We start from the raw sequence: 22,997 nt of genomic DNA, 5'->3' as shown, positions 1-22,997 counted from the left end.
CTCATAACCCACCTCCAGTCTACCAGTTAAACTTATCAGCTTTGACTTCAAAATGTGCATAGAGTTGAATCACTTCTTGCCACCCCACTACCACCTCACTCAACCCCGTCAGCTCCAGCCTAGACTGTCCTAACAGCCTACTGCCCAGTCTCTGGCTTCTACTCTACCTCCTACAGCTCAAAACCCTTTCATAGCTTCCTCTCTTACTCACAATCAAAGCCACAGTGCTGACGATGTCCCACAGGCCCAAGGAGATTCCCCCAACATACCCACTAACTCTCTGACTCCCATTTCCTACCTCTCTTCCCCTAAACTTACTCTGCTCTGACAACACTGGCCTTCTTGCTCTTCTTAGAACAGGCCAAACACACTCACCACACAGGGCCTTTGTACTTGACTATTCACTCTACCCAGATTGCTCTCCTCCTAGGATGGTTCCCTTGCCTACTTCCTTTGGTCTCAGCCAGTGTCACTTTATCTGTGAAGGCTTTTCTGACCACCTTATGTAAAGTATAACCTCACTCTCCAAACAGGAAGGGCGAGGAGAGGGAAGAGAGTTACTGTTTATCTTGAGTTCTGCTTTATTCTTTCCATAACACTGGACGTATCATATATTTTTATTTGTTTATTGTTTCTCTTCTCTGCCCACAATACAAGGTCCGTGGGAGCAGGGCTTTGTATCATTTGCTGCTTTATCCTCACTCCCTAAACCCTGATGGTGGCCATTATTCATAGGCAGTCAGTAATATATGCGTAGTAAATGAGTGGGAACTGGAGAGACTGCAGGGGAACAAAGACATGGGATGTGGCAGCAGACGCCTGGAGAACAACTTAGGGGAGAGAAAAGGAGGATGTGTTCATATCTTCATGAAATTCTCCTGGGTAGTATCCTCTCTCTCCCCCAAACTTTTAGCAGAATATCCATTACTTATTAATGTGTAGTAAATTGGATCCGTTTAGGGAAATGTGGCCAAAAGGTCTTTAAAATTTTTTTATTGAAGTATAGTTGATTCACAATATGATATTAGTTTCAGATGAACAGTATAATGATTCAAATTATATAGATTAAACCTATCTACAAAACAGAAGCAGAATCACAGACACAGAGAACAGACTTGTAGTTGCCAAGGGGGAGGGGGAGGGATAGAAATAAATCTAACAATTACAAAAAAAATTTATAGTTATTATAAAATATTGGCTGTAAGAGTTCCTGCCATAGTGTAGTGGGTTAAGAATCTGACCACAGCAGCTTGGGTCACTGTGGCAGTGCAAGTTGAATTCCCCTGGCCCAGCACAATGGCTTAAAGGATCTAGTGTTGTCACAGCTGTGGCTCAGATTCAATCCCTGGCCCAGGAACTTCCATATGATGTGGGTGCGGCCATAAAATTAAAAATATAATATTGGGTATAGTCCCTGTACTGTACAATATATCCTTATAGCTTATTTATTTTACACACAGTAATTTTACCTCTTAATAACCTACTCCTATCTTGCCCCTTCCCCCTATAACCAAAAGGTCTTAATAGTAGTTTAGGGCCTAGGTAAAAAAAAATCTTCTTGGGAAACTTCCACATCTGAGTTACCCGTAAAATGCAAGTGTATGATCACAATAACGATGTCTATTTTAATGATTGGTTCTCCTCATAGAGAACTTCAATATTGCCTATTTAACTAATCCCATACCCATATATTTCCACACATGGGCATATTTGAAATATAAGCTTTTTCTACATAATAAATGTACCAATTCATTTTTCTTTTAAAATCAAAATAATGCAAACAAAAGCTGTTTCAAATCCTTTGTTCCCACCAGGGAATATAAAGGGTTAAACTGAGTGGACAGCTTGATTGCACCCATCTTCAGAAAGGCTGGAGGCTTCAGAACCAGTCAGCTCCCCTACAAGTTGCTTTCCAACCTCCTTTCTCCTTATCTTTCATTTTCTCTATCTTCTCTGGGATGAAGGATTAGGTCTTTATTTGATGCTCTAATGCATGTTTTCTGGTGTAAAAAAAAAAATGTGAGATGAATCAAGACAGATTTACCTGAGAAGATGCAAATTAAAGTTTGCATCTTAAACCCCAATTAAAACTTGATAGGAAATTGAAAGCTAAAATTGGAGCCAGCTGTCTGTTACTCATCTCACTCTGTGTGTGTCCTGTAATCATGCGTAGGAGATTATCACAGGCTTTGGTTTGTTAAAGTGACTAACATGGTACAGTGACTAACGTAATGTTGCAGTACAAATGCACAGCAATTAAAACATATAATTAGTTCACTTACATAGAAGGGAAAATAAATGGTGCAAATGTGATTCTCTAAAACTTTCTCTCACTCCCCCAAAAGTATAATATATATGAGCTTTGTATTTTGAAGATGGTGGCTGGGTATTTGAGCTCACCACATCAATCTCAACCAGCTGCTCTTGGGATATTAGGATGAATCAATAGAGGGAAATAATTATGTGAATTTGGCCTTTGAGAGTATACCTTTATGGTGGAGAGAAAGCCCGATGAACAGGAAGAGATAAGGAAGCTGATGTTCTCTACCACTAATCACATTATCTATAAAGTAAAGGTTTTCATTAGAAAACCCTTGAAGAGGAAGTTCTAGAATCAGTTATCTCTGCAATCAATTTTTATATTTTATCATTTTGTATTTGCCATGACTTTTGTTTTGTTTTGTTTTGTTTTTGTCTTTTTAGAGCCACACCTTCAGCATATGGAGGTTCCCAGCCTAGGGGTCTAATCAGAGCTGTTGCTGCCAGCCTATGCCAGAGCCACAGCAACACCAGATCCGAGCCACATCTGCGACCTACACCACAGCTCACGGAAACACCAGATCCTTAACCCACTGAGCAAGGCCAGGGATCAAACCCGCAACCTCAAGATTCATTTCCGCTGCGCCATGACAGGAACTCCTTGCCATGACTTCTTTATTCTCTTCATTAATTACCATTAAACTGTCTACATTTACAAAGTGCGAAACTTTGGAATCATTTCCTTAGGATTTAATATTTGAAAGACCTCATAGACATTTTTTTTAAATACTATTATTATTATCCTTGGTGACAAAAATCATTTCTATCTCTCTCTTTTTTTTGCTTTTTAGGGCTGCACCTGCAGCATATGAAAGTTCCCAGGCTAGGGGTTGAATCCAAGCTACAGCTGCCAGCCACAGGCATAGCCACACAGGATCCGAGCTGCGTCTTCGACCTATACCACAGCTCATGGCAACACCAGATCCTTAACCCACTGAGCAAGGCCAAGGATTGAACCCATATCCTCATGGACACTAGTCGGATTCATTTCCACTGCACCACAATGGGAACTCCCCATTTCTATCTCTTGTAATGTTGCAGATCCTGTCACGAAACCAGTGGTGCAGACTCAGCCTTCCTCTGGGGCTGTGGAGCATGTGGGAAACATGACCCTGACATGCCTCGTGGAAAGGGGCACCCGGCTGGTTTACCAGTGGCTAAAAAATGGGAGGCCTGTTCACACCAGCTCCACTGCTTCCTTTTCTCTCCAAAACAACACCCTTCATATTGCTCCAGTGACGAAAGAAGACATTGGGAATTACAGTTGCCTGGTCAAGAACCCTGTCAGTGAGATGGAAAGTGACATCATTATGCCTACCATATATTGTAAGTTGTGGAGGTTTTTTAAATATACATGTGCATGTGTTTTCTTCTGGGAAGGCTTCATGAAAGTTGTCGCAGAGAATATCAACACCAGATGTTATTTGGTTTTTACCATTATTATGATGCTGTACTAGTAGTGATTATACTTCCTAGGCACTATCTTGTCATGAAATGTAGTTACTTGAACAGCCCTGTTTCTTGAAAATTAAGTTGAGATACAGGTCAGGGGCCTTTTAGGATACGTTCTCTGACCTAGAACACTGGATGACTTTATTTCCAGTGCAAAGTAAAATCTCAATTTCAAGAATCCAGAACCATGCAGAAGACACTGATTTGTTCACCTCCAAGAAGAAAGCGTTGTTTATCATAAACTGGGAGAGGGCTGTGCTCTGTAGCTGATGTCACAGGGAGAAAGAATGTTCTCAGGTTATGTATGGGTAGTGCAGCGCAGGGCATGGCTGTTCTCTCTGCCCATTTTCTCAGCTCCGTTTTTAGAGGCAGGGTGCAGAGAAGAGCACAGAGAAAATGTATGCATGAGGATTTCAAGTTCCCAGAGAATCAGTAATTATTTCAGATTTAAATTTTCTTTGGTTCTTTTTGCTGTTGCTAGAGTTGCTATTGTTATTGTTGTTGTTTAATCTCAAAGTTAAGCTCACCAGATGTTTTAGTTCATGTCATATTATCATCACTAACCCAAGCAAGATCTCTCTTTGTTTATTGTATTATTTTCCCCAGCCCCTTCTACGTCATAGCACCACCTCTAATATGTTTAACGCTTCATTCTAACTTCAGCTTTTCACAGGATTTCTCAGCCTCCCCACTAATGACATTTTGGCTGGACAACTCTTTGTTGTGTGGACTTGTCCTGTGCATTATAGGATTTTTAACAGCATCCCTGGTCAACATGCCAGTAAACACCTTCCCCTCCAGTTGTGACAACTAAAAATGTCTCTGGGCATGGCCATATGTCCCTGAATGCAGAGGAAAGAGTATGCAAAATCTCCCCTATTTGAGCCAATGGCTTATTACACTAGGAAGTCATCTGATCAGTTACCATTGAAGCTTAGCCGCATGTAACAAAATAAGTAAGGCATGACAAAGGAAAACTTCTCACCCCATGAGGTGAGGGTGGAGGTTTCAGCTGATTAAACCACAAGGGTAGAATTAAGCTTTGTAAAAATATCTATTCACTCATCAAATATATCTGCATAATGCTCAAAAAGGCCCTAAAGCCTAGGGTTTAAGGGCTTAGGAGTAGACAGACCTAAGTGAGAAACCAGTTCTGTCATTACTCACGTGACCTTAAGAAGCCCCTTAAGAGAAACCAGTTCTGTCATTACTCACGTGACCTTTCTGAGCTTTACCTGTAAAATGGAGATTGTTGAAACTACTTCACCACATTGCTGTGGTTAAATTAAGTACTGTTTGAAAAACAGCCAGTGACTGACATCAAGCAAGCATTGAGTTAATCAAGACAGTTGGTATTATCGGTACATCTGTATTCTATTTTCTTTTCTTTTTTTCTTTTTCTTTCTTTTTTTTTTTGTCTTTTTGTCTTTTTAGGGCTGCACCCGCAGCATATGGAGCTTCCCAGGCTAGGGGTCTAATCGGAGCTATAGCTGCCAGCCTACACCACAGCCACAGCAATGCCAGATCCAAGCCAGGTCTGCAACCTGCATCACAGCCCACAGCAACAGCAGATCCTTAACATGCTGAGAAAGGCCAGAGATCAAACCCCCAACCTCATTGTTCCTAATAGGATTCGTTTCCGCTGCACCAGGACAGGAACTCCTATATTCTATTTTCTTCAATCGAAAATTGAGAGAATCTTCTTGAGAAAGTGTGTTATTAACTCTTTGGTAAAAAGCACCAGCATGTGTATAAAATGTAGGGTATTTTTCAACTAGATCAAGCTTAGCAATAAAACTGAGCTCTAGAAATGGGGCAGGAAAAGCAACTTCTAGGAAGTGGAATGCATTACTGTGATACAGATATACAATATGGTATACAGCTATTTAGGTATACAGTGCCTAAGATCCTTCTTCCTCCTCAATCTTGGGAGTCAAATAGTACTTTAAATGTCCCATATCAGCAATCTTATACTCTACAACAAGGGGTACATCTGCAGACATACAGAGTGTTACTGTAGAAGAGAGTAGAGTGGCTTTTGTAAAGAAGTTCAGGAACCTCAGTGCAAAACCATCAAAATTTAAGCTAAGAAAAATGGAACCACTGAATCTTGAAACTGGAAGCTATCCTGTATTTTAGCAGAAGTGAGAAAGTGTGACAATAAAATGTATGAGGTAAAATGTCATAGATACCGTAGGGAAGCATACAAAGGAGCATGGTAACCAGACCTTCGAAACCAGAAGGCCTGGCCTCAGACCCTGCCTCTATTACCTTACTTCTCTTGTGCCTCAGTTTCTTCATCTGTATAAAGAAATGGTGATAATGATAGTATCGACTTCATAGAGTTATTATTAGGATTAAATCTGTTACTATATGTAAATTGCTTAGAACAGTGACTGACCCATAGTAAATACTATGTAGCTGTTGACCATTATTATCATTATAATATTATGAGTCTAAGAGAATTCAGAAAAGGAAAACATTCCTTATAACTGGAAAGAAGACTTATTGCAGAAAGTTACATTTGAGATGAACCTTGAACAATGGGTATGATTGGGCAAGTGTCATTGTCTGGAAAAACCATTTCAGGCAATAGGGACAGCAGGCACAGATACTAAGCAGAGGTCAGAGTATTTGGCAAATGGTCCAGTTTGGTTAGTGTGTAGGATACAGTGAGGAATAGTTACAGGTTCCCCACTCCCTTTCTCCCTTCTTATCAGAAAGTAGAGCATTCCTTTGAAACCTTGTGTAAACCAAAATTGTGTAAAGCAAACCTTAGGACATGTCTTGCCAATCAATGCACAAAATAAATCAAGATAAATCACAGATACTCATAGACAGTTCAAATCCATGGAGGCTTGATGCTGAGTTGTAGTTCCCTGAGAAGGAGCTTGGCCACTCTCGTTGCTGAGGTTCAAGCTGCCTCTATGACGGTTCCTGCAAAACAAATGCTGAATGCTATTTCTCACCTTTTTTCCCGAAAGTAAAAATCCTGTAAAGATTCCTTTCAGCCCACTAAAACAGATACTAATGTAGATCTTTTGTAAAAGCAAAATGACATGAAGCAAAGTTTTGAAAAATAGAAGATACCTGTACATTTGAATTAGATTATGGGGAGCTTTGAACGCCAGGCTTTATTTGGTAAACAATGAGAAAAGTTATTTTTTAAACAAGTGTCCAAATAAAAAGACTAGAGAATGTTTTATAAACACACACAAATATTCTAGACTAAATCAAGAAATGTTTGTCAGGACAGCACGTTTTCAAAATAGATCACAAATGTCATAGAATTATAGAAAGTATATATAGGAAAGGAGAAAAGGGAAGTAGGGTATATTTTATTAACCTGGGGTATGGAGAAAAAAATCACAAATTTTGAACAACATACAGTGATTAAACATGTCTAAGAGCAATTCGAAAGCATTTTTTTCTGAAAAATACTGTTTGCATAAAAATAGAAAAAACTTCATTCATTGATCATATAATTCAGCTTTGGTGTAGGGGAATGCAAAGAGGATTAACTGCCAACCTAGTCTGCTAGTCTAACCTAGTCAGAATTCAATATCTTAAAGAAGAACCAGTCACCATGAAGAAACAGAAAAAATTAGAGTGCCAGAGAAGAAGGAAATTATACTTTTTCACCAAACAAATACCAAAATACCATTCACTACAAATTTTATGATTTACTGCAATCATTAGTTATATTGTGTTAAACAACGGAATTGTTTTTATAGCTGAACTTTAGCTATATTTTATAGTAGTTTTACGTAACCTTATATTCAGATAACATTATGAAAATATTCTGTTTGCTTTAAAGCACAGGCTGAGAAAGAGATTTACAAAGTATAAATTGTGACTATCTGCACGACTAGCATTGAACTGGAGTGAAAATTTTAGATTTGGGGTAATCTAAGTGTAATCATATTCTTGACTATTTGATTAAGAGTATTCTGACATGAATTAAAAATTCCATTCAACTCCAGGTAGCGCAGACCTAAGCATTCAAGTTCCTTGAACACAGTGGAGAAAAAAAAAAATGTGAGCAGAAAAATGGAACAAATCTGGAGTTATATAGACTCATCCTTACAGTAGTCTCTATTGTTTGGTAAAAATGATTCACATTCATTCACATAGAAAAGATACGAAATGCAAAACAAGATTTTAAACGAGCCAGATACCACCCACTGAATATTAATCCAGACAAACCATTGTTTAGTGTGGTAAGAGGTAGCAGAAGTAAGATTGTGTTGGAACATTCTTTGTTAACTGAAAAAAACCTGATAATATTTGTTTTCAACCGTGTGCCCTAGTAAACGTCATGCCCTGTGGAGATTCAGTGGATAGCAGTGTTATGAACCTAAGCTGTCAATCCAAACTGCCAGGGTTAAAGCCCTGGTTCTGCCATTATCACTCTGTCATCAGTTTCATCACCTCCTTATCTAGACTGTCCCAGTGTAAGGCTAGTACCTATCTCAAGAAGGATGGGGGGAATTAAGTGAGATTATGTATAAAGAAAGCAATGAGTGGCACATAGGGAGAACTCAACCATGTTCGCTCTTTTGCTTTTCCTCCTTTTTTGTTTTTCTTTCTTATTTTTTTTCCCTTGGGGCCAAAACTATGCTGACATAATTGGCAATGTGACAACAAGAAGTTAATGAGAGCCTGGGTAATTTAGAAGATACCTGTAAAGAGAAAACAGAAAGAATACTTTGAAAAGAATTTTATTATTCCCCAGACATTGTCATTATTAAACACACTTTATTTTTCTACTTTAAAATATTTTCTTACATCAATTCTTTCTTATTATCTATTTATCTCACCATCTTTTACCTGTCTTTAAACTTTAGCCATAGATTTAAGTGAAAAATTCCTGGGAGAAATTGCATAAACAATTATAGGTACAGAAAAATATCATTTGCATCTTAAAATACACTTTTGTTTGGCTGAATAGTTTAATCTGGCAACATGAAAATAAGGTCTTTCTTTCGACATATGCAGCTTCATGCCCCATTCTCAATATGTTGATACACAATGTGTGTAAAGTATTAAGACGGGAGTAAAACCATAATCACACCTGTAAATGTTGAATATTATGCTTTAAAATCCTAAATCTTCTTTATTTTTCTGTGTTATTTGAAAGAATTAAAATACCCCCATCTGAATAAATTCAGATTTCACAGAACATATCTTCTCTATTTTTAGCCTGAACTTTTTTCTTTACACTTTTAGACATAGCCTATGGAAATCTCACAGAGAAACCTCATGAGTGAAGACTAATGGTGGATAGGAGAAAGAAGAACATTTAGAAAATTTTTAAATGCGGGCTCCATTTACATATAGTAAAAAATGAATTATCTAGGAGTTCCCGTCGTGGCGCAGTGGTTAACGAATCCAACTAGGAACCATGAGGTTGCGGTTCGGTCCCCGCCCTTGCTCAGTGGGTTAACGATCCGGCATTGCCGTGAGCTGTGGTGTAGGTTGCAGACGCGGCTCGGATCCCGCGTTGCTGTGGCTCTGGCGTAGGCTGGTGGCTACAGCTCCGATTCGACCCCTAGCCTGGGAACCTCCATATGTCACGGGAGCGGCCCAAGAAATAGCAAAAAGACCAAAAAAAAAAATGAATTATCTAGATGATTTAAGACTTTTTTATTCTTATATGTGGTAATTGTGAATAGATTATTAATCATCAAAATAATTGATGATTAATAATTATTTATTAATAATAATAAATTATTATTATAATTTTATAATTATTTTATTTATCTTCATTCATTCATTTACTCATTCACTCAATATTTGATTTGATTCGGAAATCAGTGGAGTTCCCTGGTAGATCTGCAAGTTAAGGATCTGATGTTGTTGCCACTGTGGCTCAGTTTGCATCTATGACATGGGTTCATTCCCTGGCCCAGGAACCTCTGCATGCTGCAGCCATGGCCAAAAAGAAAAAAGAAAATGAAAAAAAATCAATCATCATGGTCTTGTGTGTGCTAAGCAATTATTAGTTGTCGTGTAACGTACATAAACACAACCCAAATTCATTAATTTATTGTCTTTCTTACTATCACTATTTTAGCCCTGTTTTGTCGTTTATTTTTGTTTTATTTTGTTTTGGTTTGGGTTCATGGTTCCAAGAATTAAATTAAATATATAATCTGAAGATGTATCATTTATCCTATTGACATGGCATCAGCATGCTTGCAGTCTTTGTCATTCCATGCAAACTGGGAATATGTGCCTTGGTTGATTGTTCCTGCTTCTCCCTGTTCACGTGGTTGCACCCTCCTCTTCCATCACAATATCGTCTTACCCCAAAAAGGCTCACCTGCCCCCCTCTTTTTCTCACCTTCTCAGGTCTCTAAGAGGTTTGCTGTGCCTCTGCAGCTCCCATGCACATCTGTTCTCTGGAACTCACTGCATTATGTTTCCTTGAGTCTCTTCCACTCATAATTACCCCAGGCTAAAACAGGAGCTGTGTTATATTCATCTATGTATCTCTAGGGCAATACTTGACAAAGATTCAGAACTTAATAGAGGTTTCCTTTTTTTTTAATTGAAGTATAGCTAGTTTACAATGTTGTGTTTCTTTCAAGTGTACAACAGAGTGATGCAGATTATTTTTTTTTCAGATTCTTTTCCCTTATAGGTTATTACAAAATATTGAGTAGAGTTCCTTGTGCTAATGTAGTAGGTCCTTGTTGATTATCTATGTTCTGTATAGTAGTATGTATATGTTGATCCCAAACTCCTAATTTTATCCCTCCCCTCCTTTCACCTTTAGTAATAATAAGTTTATTTTCTATGTCTGTGGGTGTGTTTTTATTTTGTATATAAGTTCAAAAGTTTTCTTGAACTTGGCTAAAATGGACCAGATTATCTTTCTTCATATCCCTTTCAGATTCCAGTGTTAATTGAACAATGAAATTGCAGAAAAGCTCAATTACCATTATAAAAGCTTCTTAGTAATAGTGCTTTGGCCCTTCATTGTTTTGCTTTTGTTTTTATCTTTTCTAATCTTTAGCAGTTTTTTCTGATCTTTAGCAAAGTTCCAAAGTAACGTAGTAAATGTTATATTCCAATAATCCCTCATAGAGGGCCACATCATAATTTAGAATTTCAGCAAGAATTATCTCTACAGTTTTCTTCAGGTGCTGATTCTACGACAATTTCCTTCATGAAAGCAGGAATTATTTTTTATTTTGGCAAAAAAAGTCTAGCAAAATCAAAGACTGACCTATATTTATGAGGTTATGATGTCATAATCTTGTACTGACCTTGGTGGAATACAGTGTCAAGCCAGAGATTCAGGCAAATACCTACTTGCAGTTAATGAAATGTATACGCCTTCCGGCTCTGTTGTAAATAATAACCCAGTAACCACTGCATTTTGTGTGCAACATATGGCATTGCTGCAGGGAAGTGCTCTAAGTGATAAAAATTAAAGAAAAAAAGGTCATTCACAGTAAATACCTACCATCTGCTCCCAAGCAGGGTGGCAAGCAGCATCATGATGGAAATTTAGGTACTGTTCCCGCCCAGCCATAAATTGTTAAACAGAGCAGATGATATGTGATTTACAAGTCACTTAGTAAACAGCCATTCCTGAGGCAAGGAGTTCATTTCTATTGGGAGTTCTCTGCCAAGGGCAAAAAACCGAACCATAATCCAAAGTCAAAATAGAATTATCCTTCTACTTTTATCTTCAATGTCAGAGGCCACACTAGTGAATCACTCCAAGTGTCTTCAATATGATTGCTCATTCCCATGAATAATATACTAGACTTCACTCCAAAGTAAAGGATGGTTAGCCTGAAGTACTAATGAAAAAGGAAGTAACATCGTAGTGTAGTAAGAAGAAAATAGATTGTAAATAGTAAATAGAGTGTAATAGATAGCTAGATAGATAATCAATTGATCTGTGTGAAATTTAGAATTTCAGCAAGAATTATCTCTACAGTTTTCTTCAGGTGCTGATTCTACGACAATTTCCTTCATGAAAGCAGGAATTATTTTTTATTTTGGCAAAAAAAGTCTAGCAAAATCAAAGACTGACCTATATTTATGAGGTTATGATGTCATAATCTTGTACTGACCTTGGTGGAATACAGTGTCAAGCCAGAGATTCAGGCAAATACCTACTTGCAGTTAATGAAATGTATACGCCTTCCGGCTCTGTTGTAAATAATAACCCAGTAACCACTGCATTTTGTGTGCAACATATGGCATTGCTGCAGGGAAGTGCTCTAAGTGATAAAAATTGCACGTGCATGTGTGTGTGCATGTGTGTGTGTGTGTGAGAGAGAGAGAAAATAATGACAAAGATCATACACTCAAATATGGATATTCTTTCTTTGAGATGAAAACAAATGAGTTTTGGAGTTCCCGTCGTGGCACAGTAGTTAACGAATCCGACTAGGAACCATGAGGTTGCCGGTTTGATCCCTGGCCTTGCTCAGTGGGTTAAGGATCCTGCGTTGCTGTGAGCTGTGTGTAGGTCATAGACGTGGCTCGGATCCTGGGTTGCTGTGGCTGTGGCGTAGGCTGGTGGCTACTGCTCTGATTAGATCCCTAGCCTGGGAACCTCCATATGCTGCAGGAAGCAGTCCTAGAAAAGCAAAAAAAGAAAAAAAATGAGTTATCTTCATGCTTCTCTGGAATTTTAGAATTTTTGCAATGAACATGTATATCTTATATAATCAGGTAAAATATGCTATATTTTAAGAAATAATATCAGAAGCATGGAACTTAAATTCTTGAAGGTGTTAAGTTCTAAGACCTGGAAGAGATGCCTGTGTGGGGACCAGGGGAGCTTGAGGTATTTAAGGCTGACTCCAAAGAACTAGGTACAGCATATAATTAAGACAGAAAAGATCATGCCAATCATAAAATCCAACAGATGGGAAAGTAGCAGAATCAAAGTAAACATGAATGTAGGGAAGATGAACTAAGACAATAGTATTCCTTTCTTTAGAAACATGTTTTATTTTAAACTAGAGTGATTATTAAATTAGATAATCCATCTTATTCACCAGCCTTGGCTCTAAATTACAGCGGGCTTCCTCTGCAAATCAAACCCACTCTCCACAATGGAAGATTACTGCTTTTGATAATACTCTATTATGTTGCAAGGTCTGAAAACAATTCCAAATGGGGAATTTCCAAAAAAGTTTTGGGTAATGTCAACACACTTTAAAAGCAGTATTTCTCATTTTCATGCATTAAGTTGTTAAACAGTTTCTATTCACCTTCTGTAAACCAAGAATACAAGTGGGAAGAGAGAAACTTGTTCTGAATGACCACACTTCTCTATCAAGCCTGCCTTGCTCTGCCCTCAAAAATGCTCTCAGATTTTAGCTTTTATGACAGACTCAGGTGTTTTGCTGCTCCAAATCTCTGTTGATTCCTCCCGTTGGTTTCCTACTATGTGAACTGTAACCATTGCCCACCAGTCTATGGCCTTTGCTTCTCTAATATTCTGTCGATGCTGACAACTTGCAGGGATCCTGCTCCTGCGCTCAATCTGAACTAATAATGACAGGAACCATATATGTGAAATCTCAGATCCCCTTAGAATACCTGGAACAATATCATGCACACAGTAGCATCTCAATATTGATTTTGCTTGAGTGAGTGAAAACCACTTTTCATTCTCATTATACAACTTACTATTCAGTTGAATTCAGGGTAAGAGGTTTCCATTTTACAACACACAGTTCTAAAACTAGTTTCCCCCGAGACCATATCACAGCCTGAAATGAGAGAACAGTATGACAGTGTTCTAGTGCAGTCAAAAAAAAGGGGCATTCATTTCTCTTCACTTTAATCTTCCATCTCCAGTTCCTGATTACTTCAATTTGAAGGTAATAACTTCTATGTCTGTTTTCTGAAAGTAGGATCATCTCATGTATTCATATTAATGTAAGTCTATAGGTTTCCTCTGGATGCCTCTGTGTATTTAGAAAGCTAATATGTGTAAAGTGTACACTCCCTAGCTAAATACGATTTATTGTTTTGCACCTTTAGTTTCTCTTGTATCTTAGGAAATTTGTTTCCCCAATTGCAGATTGGTCAGAAAATGTTTGCATAAGAGAGAACCACTCCGGGAATCTGCAAATTTGATCTTGGCTTGCAAGTTTGCAAAATAACTTTAACATGGCATGAATTATGGGGTTTTGAAGGTAGCAAGATTCACACCAGTTATCCAGTCAGTATTTTTATAGTAAAGATGAGGAAAGTGAGACCTTGAAAGTGTAAATGACTTTTGAAGAACACTTGGCTAATCATTGACAAAATCAGGACTTAACCTAGTTATACTACATTATATTATTCCACACAGTGAGAGATGAACTGTCATTACTTTTTTGTAATCAGAATCTTTGGAGATTAGGTTATTTTGAGCAAACTATACATAGCCTTATCCAGTTGATATATTCCTTGAGAATAGGAACTGTGTCTCACACATTTTTAATCTCCTACACATCAAATATATTATCTTACACTTAGTGAATCTCAAACAAGTATATTTGATTACTTGATTAAGTACAAAATTAATATATAATTAGACAATAATTTTTTATAGAATGAATAATATATAGTTAGAAAAACCAACAACTATTTTGATACAGAGAGTTATATCAGAGTTTTCCTGTGGCGCAATGAGTTAAGGATCCAGCATTGTTACTGCAGCAGCTTAGGTCACTGCTATGGTGCAGGTTTGATCCCTGGCCCGGGGAACTTCCACAGGCCAAAGGTGCAGCCAAAAAAAAAGGAAAAAAAGAAAGTTATACCACTTAATAATATTTTTAGAGAGGTAATATGAATAATTAAATACACATATTTTAGAGTTCCAGATATGCTGTTTACTAGCTTTGTGACCTTGGGAAAACTAATGTTTTAAATATCTCTTCCTTCATCTTACAATGGAAATAATAATATTTGACTCATGTGGTTGCTTTAAAGATTAAATGTGGTTGTCTGCATAAGTACTGAAAGTGCATTCAGATGGCAGATATCCAACAAACATTGTCTATGATCAGCTGAAAAAGGACCACAATAGTGCTTATACCTTAAAGTTTTTAATCAGGATAGAAACTGAATGAGAAGAATTGGTATAGCTGGGGAATATTTTAAAAATCTCTTATAATTTATTCTTTGAAGAAATCAATGGGAAATGGGTCTTCATCTGCAGGCAGTCTCGTGCCATAGAAATAGCAAAATGGTACAGGAATATTGCTCTGTGAGGAGAAACACCATGGGGTATCCGTGATTAAGTAGTTTATTGATGATCAGTGAATATTTGTTGATGGTAATGAAGAGGTATTTTTTCCAAATTGAATCTAACCTTAATTTGTGGGGAGAAATTTTTAAATTCTTTCTTAAAATTTCATGAAAATATGGAACACTCCTATATCTATTTACACAACTTTGTGCTCCATGTAAAACTATGCAACTTAAATATTTGCATAAACTATCCTAGCACTTAGAAGAAAAATAAATAATATTCAAGGAACGGTTGTGAAAGAGAACATAGTGGCCATAATCTATTTTCAAAATGCTTTCAAGTGCAATTACAGTTTCAGAAAGATGGAATTTGTCTAACAAGATTGCAGATTTGTCAATACACGACTTAAAAGCTTAGCACCACAATTACAATGACAGTGTCTATAAAATTATATCCTAAGTTTCAAGGCTTTCACTATTTCAAAGAAATTCAATCACATTTCAAGTTATTTTCATTTCCATTAGTATCAGAATAAAACATCTTTAGATCCTTAACATTTAATGGGAATCTAAATGAGGGCCCATTTGCCCAAGTTTAACACAAAGTCTCTCATGAAAAACAAAATACTGCTAAGCTCTCTCAAATTCAAAAACTATATTGTAATTTGTGTGTGTGTGTGTGTGTGTGTGTGTGTGTGTGTGTGTCTTTTTAGGGCTGCATCCGAGGCATATAGAGGTTCCCAGGCTAGCAGTCAAATTGGAGCTGTAGCCACTGTCCTACACCACAGCCACAGCAATGCCAGATTCTAGCCTCATCTGTGACTTACACCACAGCTCATGGCAACCCTGGATTCTCAACCCATTGAGCAAGGCCAGGGATTGAACCTGCGTCCTCATGGATACTAGTCAGATTTGTTTCCACCGAGCCACGACAGGAACTCCAGTGTATTTTGATTATGTCACCCCTTGATTTCTTTTTTTCAATTAATGCAGATGGACCTTATGGACTTCGAGTTAATTCTGATAAAGGACTAAAAGTTGGAGAAGTGTTTACTGTGGATATTGGAGAAGCCATCTTGTTTGATTGCTCTGCTGATTCTTATCCTCCTAACACGTACTCCTGGATCCAGAAGACTGACAATACCACATATGTCATTAAGCATGGGCCTCACTTAGAAGTTGCATCAGAGAAAATAGCCCAGAAGACAACTGACTATATGTGCTGTGCTTACAACAATGTAACTGGAAGGCGAGATGAAGCTCATTTCACAGTCATCATCACATCTGTAGGTAAGTGTAACATAAAAGGCAGAGATCCCAATGAAACAAAAATGCATGCTGGCCTTCCCCTGCCCTACCTTACAGCTATGTGGAAGAGAATATCATTGTGAGATTATTCATCTACTCTAAGAAACACTTTTCTGAGTTAACTAAGCCATGGTTTCTAAAGTTAAAGGAAGAATAATGGAGAGAGTATTCAACTGCTAACTCTAAAGAAAAAGCCAATTCAATAAATTACTTCCAAATGTGCATTCTTTTTTTTCTAATTTTACAAACAGGAATGTAAGAGAAGCAAGCTACTCCTTTAAAAGGTTTATATCTGCTGTTGCATTAGGTCCAATGAATAAATCTCCATGAGTTAGAAATCTGGTTTTCCTACCTTCCTCTTCTTTTGCTATTGAAAACTTGAACTCTGTAGAAGTTCTCAACATGGTTCCTAACATCTTGGAAAGTACAAAATTTTGTTAATCTGTGAAGTTTGGCATTTTCTAGAAATCATCTGATTTTCAGAAAAGTCATCAGTGCACAAATAGTTAAGAATAATTTCCTAAAATATTTATGTCCACCAAATTACCAGCTTTCTAGCTTTCTCATCTCTCTCTACAGTGTGATTTCATTCATTCCCATGGCTTCATGTGACACTGGTTACAACCCAAATCTTTATCTTTAAAGCTCTAAAATGGTATACCCAGTTACCTTCTACTTTGAACTACCAGAGGCAGCATACAGGTCCAATATATTAAAAATGAACCATCTTCTTTCCATTCTTTCTGCATTCCCTGTTTAAGTGAATGACTCTGGTATCTACCAACCTGAGCTAGAAAGCCAAATGCCCATCCCAGATTCTTCCTTGTTGCCCTGCTCAATATCTAGTCAAGTTTGTCCATTCTCCTTCCTTCCAATCTCTCAAGCCCATTCTCTTCTCTCCTTCCTTCTTTCTTTCTTTTCTTCTTCTCCCTTTTCCCCTCCCTTCCCTCTCATCTCCTTTCTCCTCCTCTTCCACCTTTTTCTTTTGCTTCTACTGCTACTACTTCTACTATCAAGTCCTTCTTGGACTCATCTTTGCATACAAAGACAAGCCAGATTCCACTTGGGGGAAAACCTGGGGACAGGTTTGGGCAGGAAGTGGTGGTCAGGGTGCCAGTGATTGGTGGAGGAGCAAGTTCGCAAAAGGTAGCACTCATTAATATCTTCTCCATTAATGTCTTCTCTTCCTCTGTCTCTGTAGCCCTGGTCCCCAGAATAGGGTGCATTACATAGAGTCGGTGCATGTGTTTTTTGTTTTTCAATTTAAAAAAGCAATAATATAATCCTTGTGATTCTTAGGTTAAATTTTTCAGAAAGTAGCCCTTGCACCACATGCATCTAAATCATTTGAAGAGGTCTAATAATGTATTTTCATTAAGACACCTCTGACCTGTCAGATCAGGACCTGGCACCTAGGGTCTTGGATCTGAGTATTAAGCTAACACAAGTGTAACACCCCTTGTTTAAGGTGTTCTTTTGCTCCATAGCCTTTTGAATTTATTTAAAAACTCTTTGTGTTTGTTTTTTTTTTTTTTTTTTGCTTTTTAGGGCTACACGTGCAACATGTGGAAGTTCCCAGGCTAGGGGTCAAATTGGAGCTGCAGCTGCTGGCCTGCACCACAGCCACAGCAACATCAGATCCGAGCCGTGTGGGATCTCCTGAATTTATTTAAAAACACTTCAGGAGTCATTGAGAATTATAAGACTATAATAAATCTACATATTGATAAATATATGGTGAGTGAGGTCTTCCCTAAACTCCTTAAAGTTGAGGGTATTCATATTGCAAAATCATCCAAGTACACTGGAATTTACATATTGGTATGGTGGTTTTGTTTTTTTTCTCATGTGAAGAAAATACCACACTCTCTAGAAGAGTGCTATCCAGTGGAACTTTCTGCAATGAAAGAAAAGTTTGATATCTGCTCTATCCAGTATGGTAGCCCCTAGCCTCATTTGGCCTTTGATCACTTAAAATATGGTTATGCAGCTGAAGGACTGAAACTTTTATCTCTTTTAATTTTAATATTAATGTAAATAGCCACATATGTCTGGTGGCTACTCTATTGATAATCAGCTCTAGAATTTTTACATGAATTGTGCCTCATGTGGGCAATAGATAAGAATACATTTCTTTTATAGGTCCCCAAAGCATATGTGTTTAGAGTTATATAAATCAGACACTCATTCATTCATTATTTAACACCAATTATGTGCCAAATACTAGGATAGGCATTGGGAATGCCATTTGAAAAAATTATTCCTGCTAACAAGATGCTTCTTACAACCTAGTATGTGTGGCAGGCATACACATATTAGGCTGTATGGTTTGTAAACAGCATCTTTTGCTTTCTATTTTTCTAAATTTTTAATAGGTTTAGCCAGCTTTCTACCTCAGTGGCTAACTGAAATATAATTTTGAAACACACCATAATTCAGTATATAAAATAATTCTGTAGCAATCTGGATGTCATGCTCATCGCAAGTGAAAACATGCTATACTATGTAGATGTATACTGCCGTGAAGCCTTTCCCACTACCTAAGCTTTCTCCATTAATATTTAGCCAAGGTATTGTTATAACACAGAAGCCCCCAATATTTAATTAAGATCTTATTACCAAGGTCCAAAGACAGCTACAGTCTTAATATCAAATAATTGCCTTTTGCAAAATGTAAAAAAACCTGTTTGACCTGTATGAAGCCCAGGCATTTGTTATTATTGTAAATAAGAGGAGCAGGTGCATGTTTTTCAGAGGGATTCAGGGTTATCAACATTTGTGACCTCTTTGTAGTTTTTAGAGCTATTTTCCAACCCCCAAATGTCCGCAGAACTTAAACAGAGGCAGATGTCAAAGAAAAGGAGTGGTATCAATGTGTTTTAAGCATTTTGATTTTTTTAGAAGTTTCAAATGAATGAATATCTGCAATGCAGATTAAGGGTACACAAACCTTCAGCGAAAAAAAAGACATCACTTGTAACTATCAATTGAGCACTCATTGACCATCCACCCTGATGAGCAACCTATATTAGTATTGATGGAGAATCTGAAATACTTTAGAGGAATAAGATGCCTGCCTTTGAGATATTTTCGAAACCAAGTCATCTTTGGCATAACCAGAGTCTAGTTGTAAGAAATAGACAAACATCTTTTTTTTTTAATGAGGCAAAGAATATGGCCAACCAAAAAGTCTCAGCAATAAGAAGTAGGAAGGAAAGGAAAAAGGCGTCAAAGATAACTCCAAGGTCATGATTATGGAAAGAAAATAACAAGGTCCAGAAATAATCAAAAGTTTTAATAGGGCTTTTCAGTTGGGGAGAGGAAGGCTAGAGAATATGACAATTAGCTCTGTGTAAGACTAGACCAGATGGTGCCTTCCACCTCTGTGAGCTGTGATTCACATCTAATTTGCAATATCAGTTGACCTTTCTGTATCTTAGTGGAGATAGCCTAAAGAAAACAAGGAAAATAGGCAAAGTCACACAGCTAATAAGTAATAAAATAATATTTGAATTTAAAACCCTTTTTAAAAATAAACTCTCTCTTGATGTTCTTGACCAAGAATATCAATGAGCTATCTAAAAGAAATGTCACAAATGTATACAAGATATGTCACATATAGGTACAAGATAGTGTGTATTTTCTTATCAACTTTACTAATTTTATGCTACATACAAACAGATACTTTGGTTTGTCCAGACATGTGTACACTTTCATGTTAGTGAGAAACTTAGAATATCTAGTATATAAGTTTCAAGAAGAGAATAGCAATTAAAGTAATAAATAAGCTTTCATAGGCGTTCCTTGTGGCACAGGAGGGTAAGGATCCGGCACTGTCACTGCAGTGTCCTGGGTCACTGATGTGGCACGGATTCGATCCCATGCCATGGGCAGAGCCAAAAAAATAAGCATTCATAGTTTGAAAAAAAGAATGATTTTATTACCTTAATTAAACACTTCCTTGAATGCAGGTGACCCTACTTTAAAATTTAACTGAGCCTTAATTACTACTGTGATATGCAATATGTATAAAATGAAAATGTTTATGATCAGAATTCAAATGTCCACATTTTTTTTGTCTTTTTTTTTTTTTTTTTTGCTATTTCTTTGGGCCGCTCCTGCCGCATATGGAGGTTCCCAGGCTAGGGGTGGAATTGGAGCTGTAGCCTCTGGCCTATGCCAGAGCCATAGCAACGCGGGATCCGAGTCTGCAACCTACACCACAGCTCACGGCAATGCCGGATTGTTAACCCACTGAGCAAGGGCAGGGACCAAACCCGCAACCTCATGGCTCCTAGTCGGATTCGTTAACCACTGCGCCACGACGGGAACTCCCAAACGTCCACATTTAATGAAACATTCCAGTGTATAAATTATTAGTGTTCTCAGTGGCCACATGGCAATAGTTTAAGATTTAGTCATAAGTGAAGTATTTTGAATTTGTACATGATCCTGAGAAATCTGTAATTTTATTTTATTTTATTTTATTTTATTTATTTATTTATTTATTTTTGTCTTTTTGCCTTTCCTAGGGCCACTCCCGCGGCATATGGAGGTTCCCAGGCTAGGGGTCGAATCGGAGCTGTAGCCACTGGCCTACACCAGAGCCACAGCAACATGGGATCCGAGCCGCGTCTGCAACCTACACCACAGCTCACGGCAATGCCAGATCCTTTAACCCACTGAGCAAGGGCAGGGATCGAACCCGCAACCTCATGGTTCCTAGTCGGATTCGTTAACCACTGCTCTATGACAGGAACTCCAGAAATCTGTAATTTTAAATATTTATTTCTATTGCACATCTTTTCATAAGGAAGAGAATAGGGAAATGACGCTACTCCAAGGAAGGATAATGAATTTATTGATTTCTTCTATCCACCTAGAAATTACTCTTGTTAACATCTCCAGGAGATGTATTTTACTTTGGACCATGGGAGACAACAACTGAGATAAACTGCAGCCCTGACATCCAGACCCTGAAACCTTAGGTGACATCCCATGAGCATCTAACACAGAATAACTGTGTCTGTCAGGTGGAACCAGGATAAAGTGTAGAAATAGCATGGCCAACAGTGTAGCACCCTCATTTCCAAGGAACGTGAATCAGTGGCCATACTCAGCTAACAGACCAACCGGGAGAGCTCTCAATACTCCATTCTGATCTAGAAATAGACACACTGACTGGTAGCATATGGCTGTCCTGTTTTAGGTGCAGTCTCTCAAACAGCAGGGCTATGATACCATGGATACCACACCTCTTGCCCATATTTGCAGTTAATATGTTATTTCATTTTATTTGTTTGCCTAGGGAGGGGTCAAATAGCATTTGCACTAGGGCTTTGGTAAGTGAGTCAATCATGTTTAAATAATGGGGAGAATGGCATGCTATGTGCTAAAGAGTAGAAAACTCTCTGAAAGGAGAAAGAATGGGGCTCCCGCCAATGTTCAGAACTGCACTTGGGATCCCTGTACATTCTTTGTGGCAGTAGGGTCAGAATTTCCCTGTTGTCTTATTTTCAAGTTGGGTCTGGAAATCCACTTGCCTAGAGCTGAGACCACAGCTACTGTGCCCCTTGATTTGATCATAGACATGTTTGGCATTTTTTATCTTGTCAATTTCAAATACTGGACCTGGGAGTTCCCTTGTGACACAGCGGGTTAAGAATATGGTGTCATCACTGCAGTGGCCTTGGTTCGATCCCTGGCCTGGGAACTTCCACATGCCACAAGCCTGGCCAAAAAAATAAAATGAAATACTGGACATAATAAATAGTGTATGTCCTGGGATAGAAAAGCAGTGTTGAGGATAGAAAGTCAGGATACTCTTGAGGAGAAGGGGACCCAACAGGGAAGATCATTTGTTCTGAGAAGAAAGACTACCCCTATTCTTTATTTTCCAGGGAAAAGACACTTGGCCTTTGTCATTGCCAAGGTTTGGGGCTGACAGGGGCTGGTCACTTGAGGGTGGTTCTCGGGTGAAGCGCTAATAGAGGCCAAGGGGGAGAGAGGGAAGAGGGCAATGAGGAAGTAGTTTGAAGAAATAAGGAAGTAATGGTAAAGGGAATGATTTGAATCCTCTGTAGGACAGAATGTACAAATTCAGTCATTTTAGAAAATGCAAAGTAAAAGGGACAAAAAGTTAAAAATGAAGGATGGGGAGGAGATATGTCTTATCTAGTGTAAGTCATCCAGTCCTTGTATGTTAAACCTACATCAGGCATCAGGATCATGGAAGTGCCTGGCAAAGAGCTGATGTATGCCAGAGTGTAACTTCAGCATTAGAATGAAAAATACTCTGAAAATAATTATTAGAATATTTTCAAGTTTAAGGGGAAAAAACAGCTAGGACTACACTAAAATACATTAGGGGAGTTATTGAATTTTGGTGAAGGCAGTCTGGCTATCAAGAAGTGAGTCAGATCACATCGAATCTGGTGTTAGAAAAGGTTAGAGGAAAAACCAAATACATAGAAGTCTATCTGCGAATTATGAAGACCATTCTTTGCCCAAGGTTAACAGCAAAAAATTAAATTTGCAATCAGGAAAAGAAACCTATGTTCCAGTCTCAGTTCGAGGACTTACTGACTGTGGGAAATATTTTTGTATCTCTGAGATTATTTATCTGTACCTGCAAATGACACTTTAAATTTCTTTATTATTTTCATTATTACTGATAGGACACATCTATACCAAACAAG

The 22,997-nt window shown here is 37.9% G+C and overlaps 1 protein-coding gene across 9 annotated transcripts in view; it reads left to right on the top strand.

Moving 5' to 3' along the window:
- Positions 1–22,997, top strand: part of HEPACAM2 (HEPACAM family member 2) — a 55,765-nt gene that overhangs the window by 16,259 nt on the left and 16,509 nt on the right. For 8 of the 9 annotated variants that reach the window (XM_047753516.1, XM_047753515.1, XM_047753523.1 and 5 more), the window contains 2 exons: positions 3,361–3,645; positions 15,985–16,281. In XM_047753516.1, the coding sequence (XP_047609472.1) occupies positions 3,361–3,645; positions 15,985–16,281 (582 nt within the window). The remainder of the gene's footprint in view (positions 1–3,360; positions 3,646–15,984; positions 16,282–22,997) is intronic. The other variant, XM_047753522.1, reaches the window with a different exon arrangement.

The sequence above is a fragment of the Phacochoerus africanus genome, chromosome 11 (assembly GCF_016906955.1).
Source record: "Phacochoerus africanus isolate WHEZ1 chromosome 11, ROS_Pafr_v1, whole genome shotgun sequence".
NCBI classification, from domain to species: domain Eukaryota; kingdom Metazoa; phylum Chordata; class Mammalia; order Artiodactyla; family Suidae; genus Phacochoerus; species Phacochoerus africanus.
Note: the sequence above shows the minus strand (reverse complement) of the source record. Positions and strands in the feature narration are given on the sequence as shown.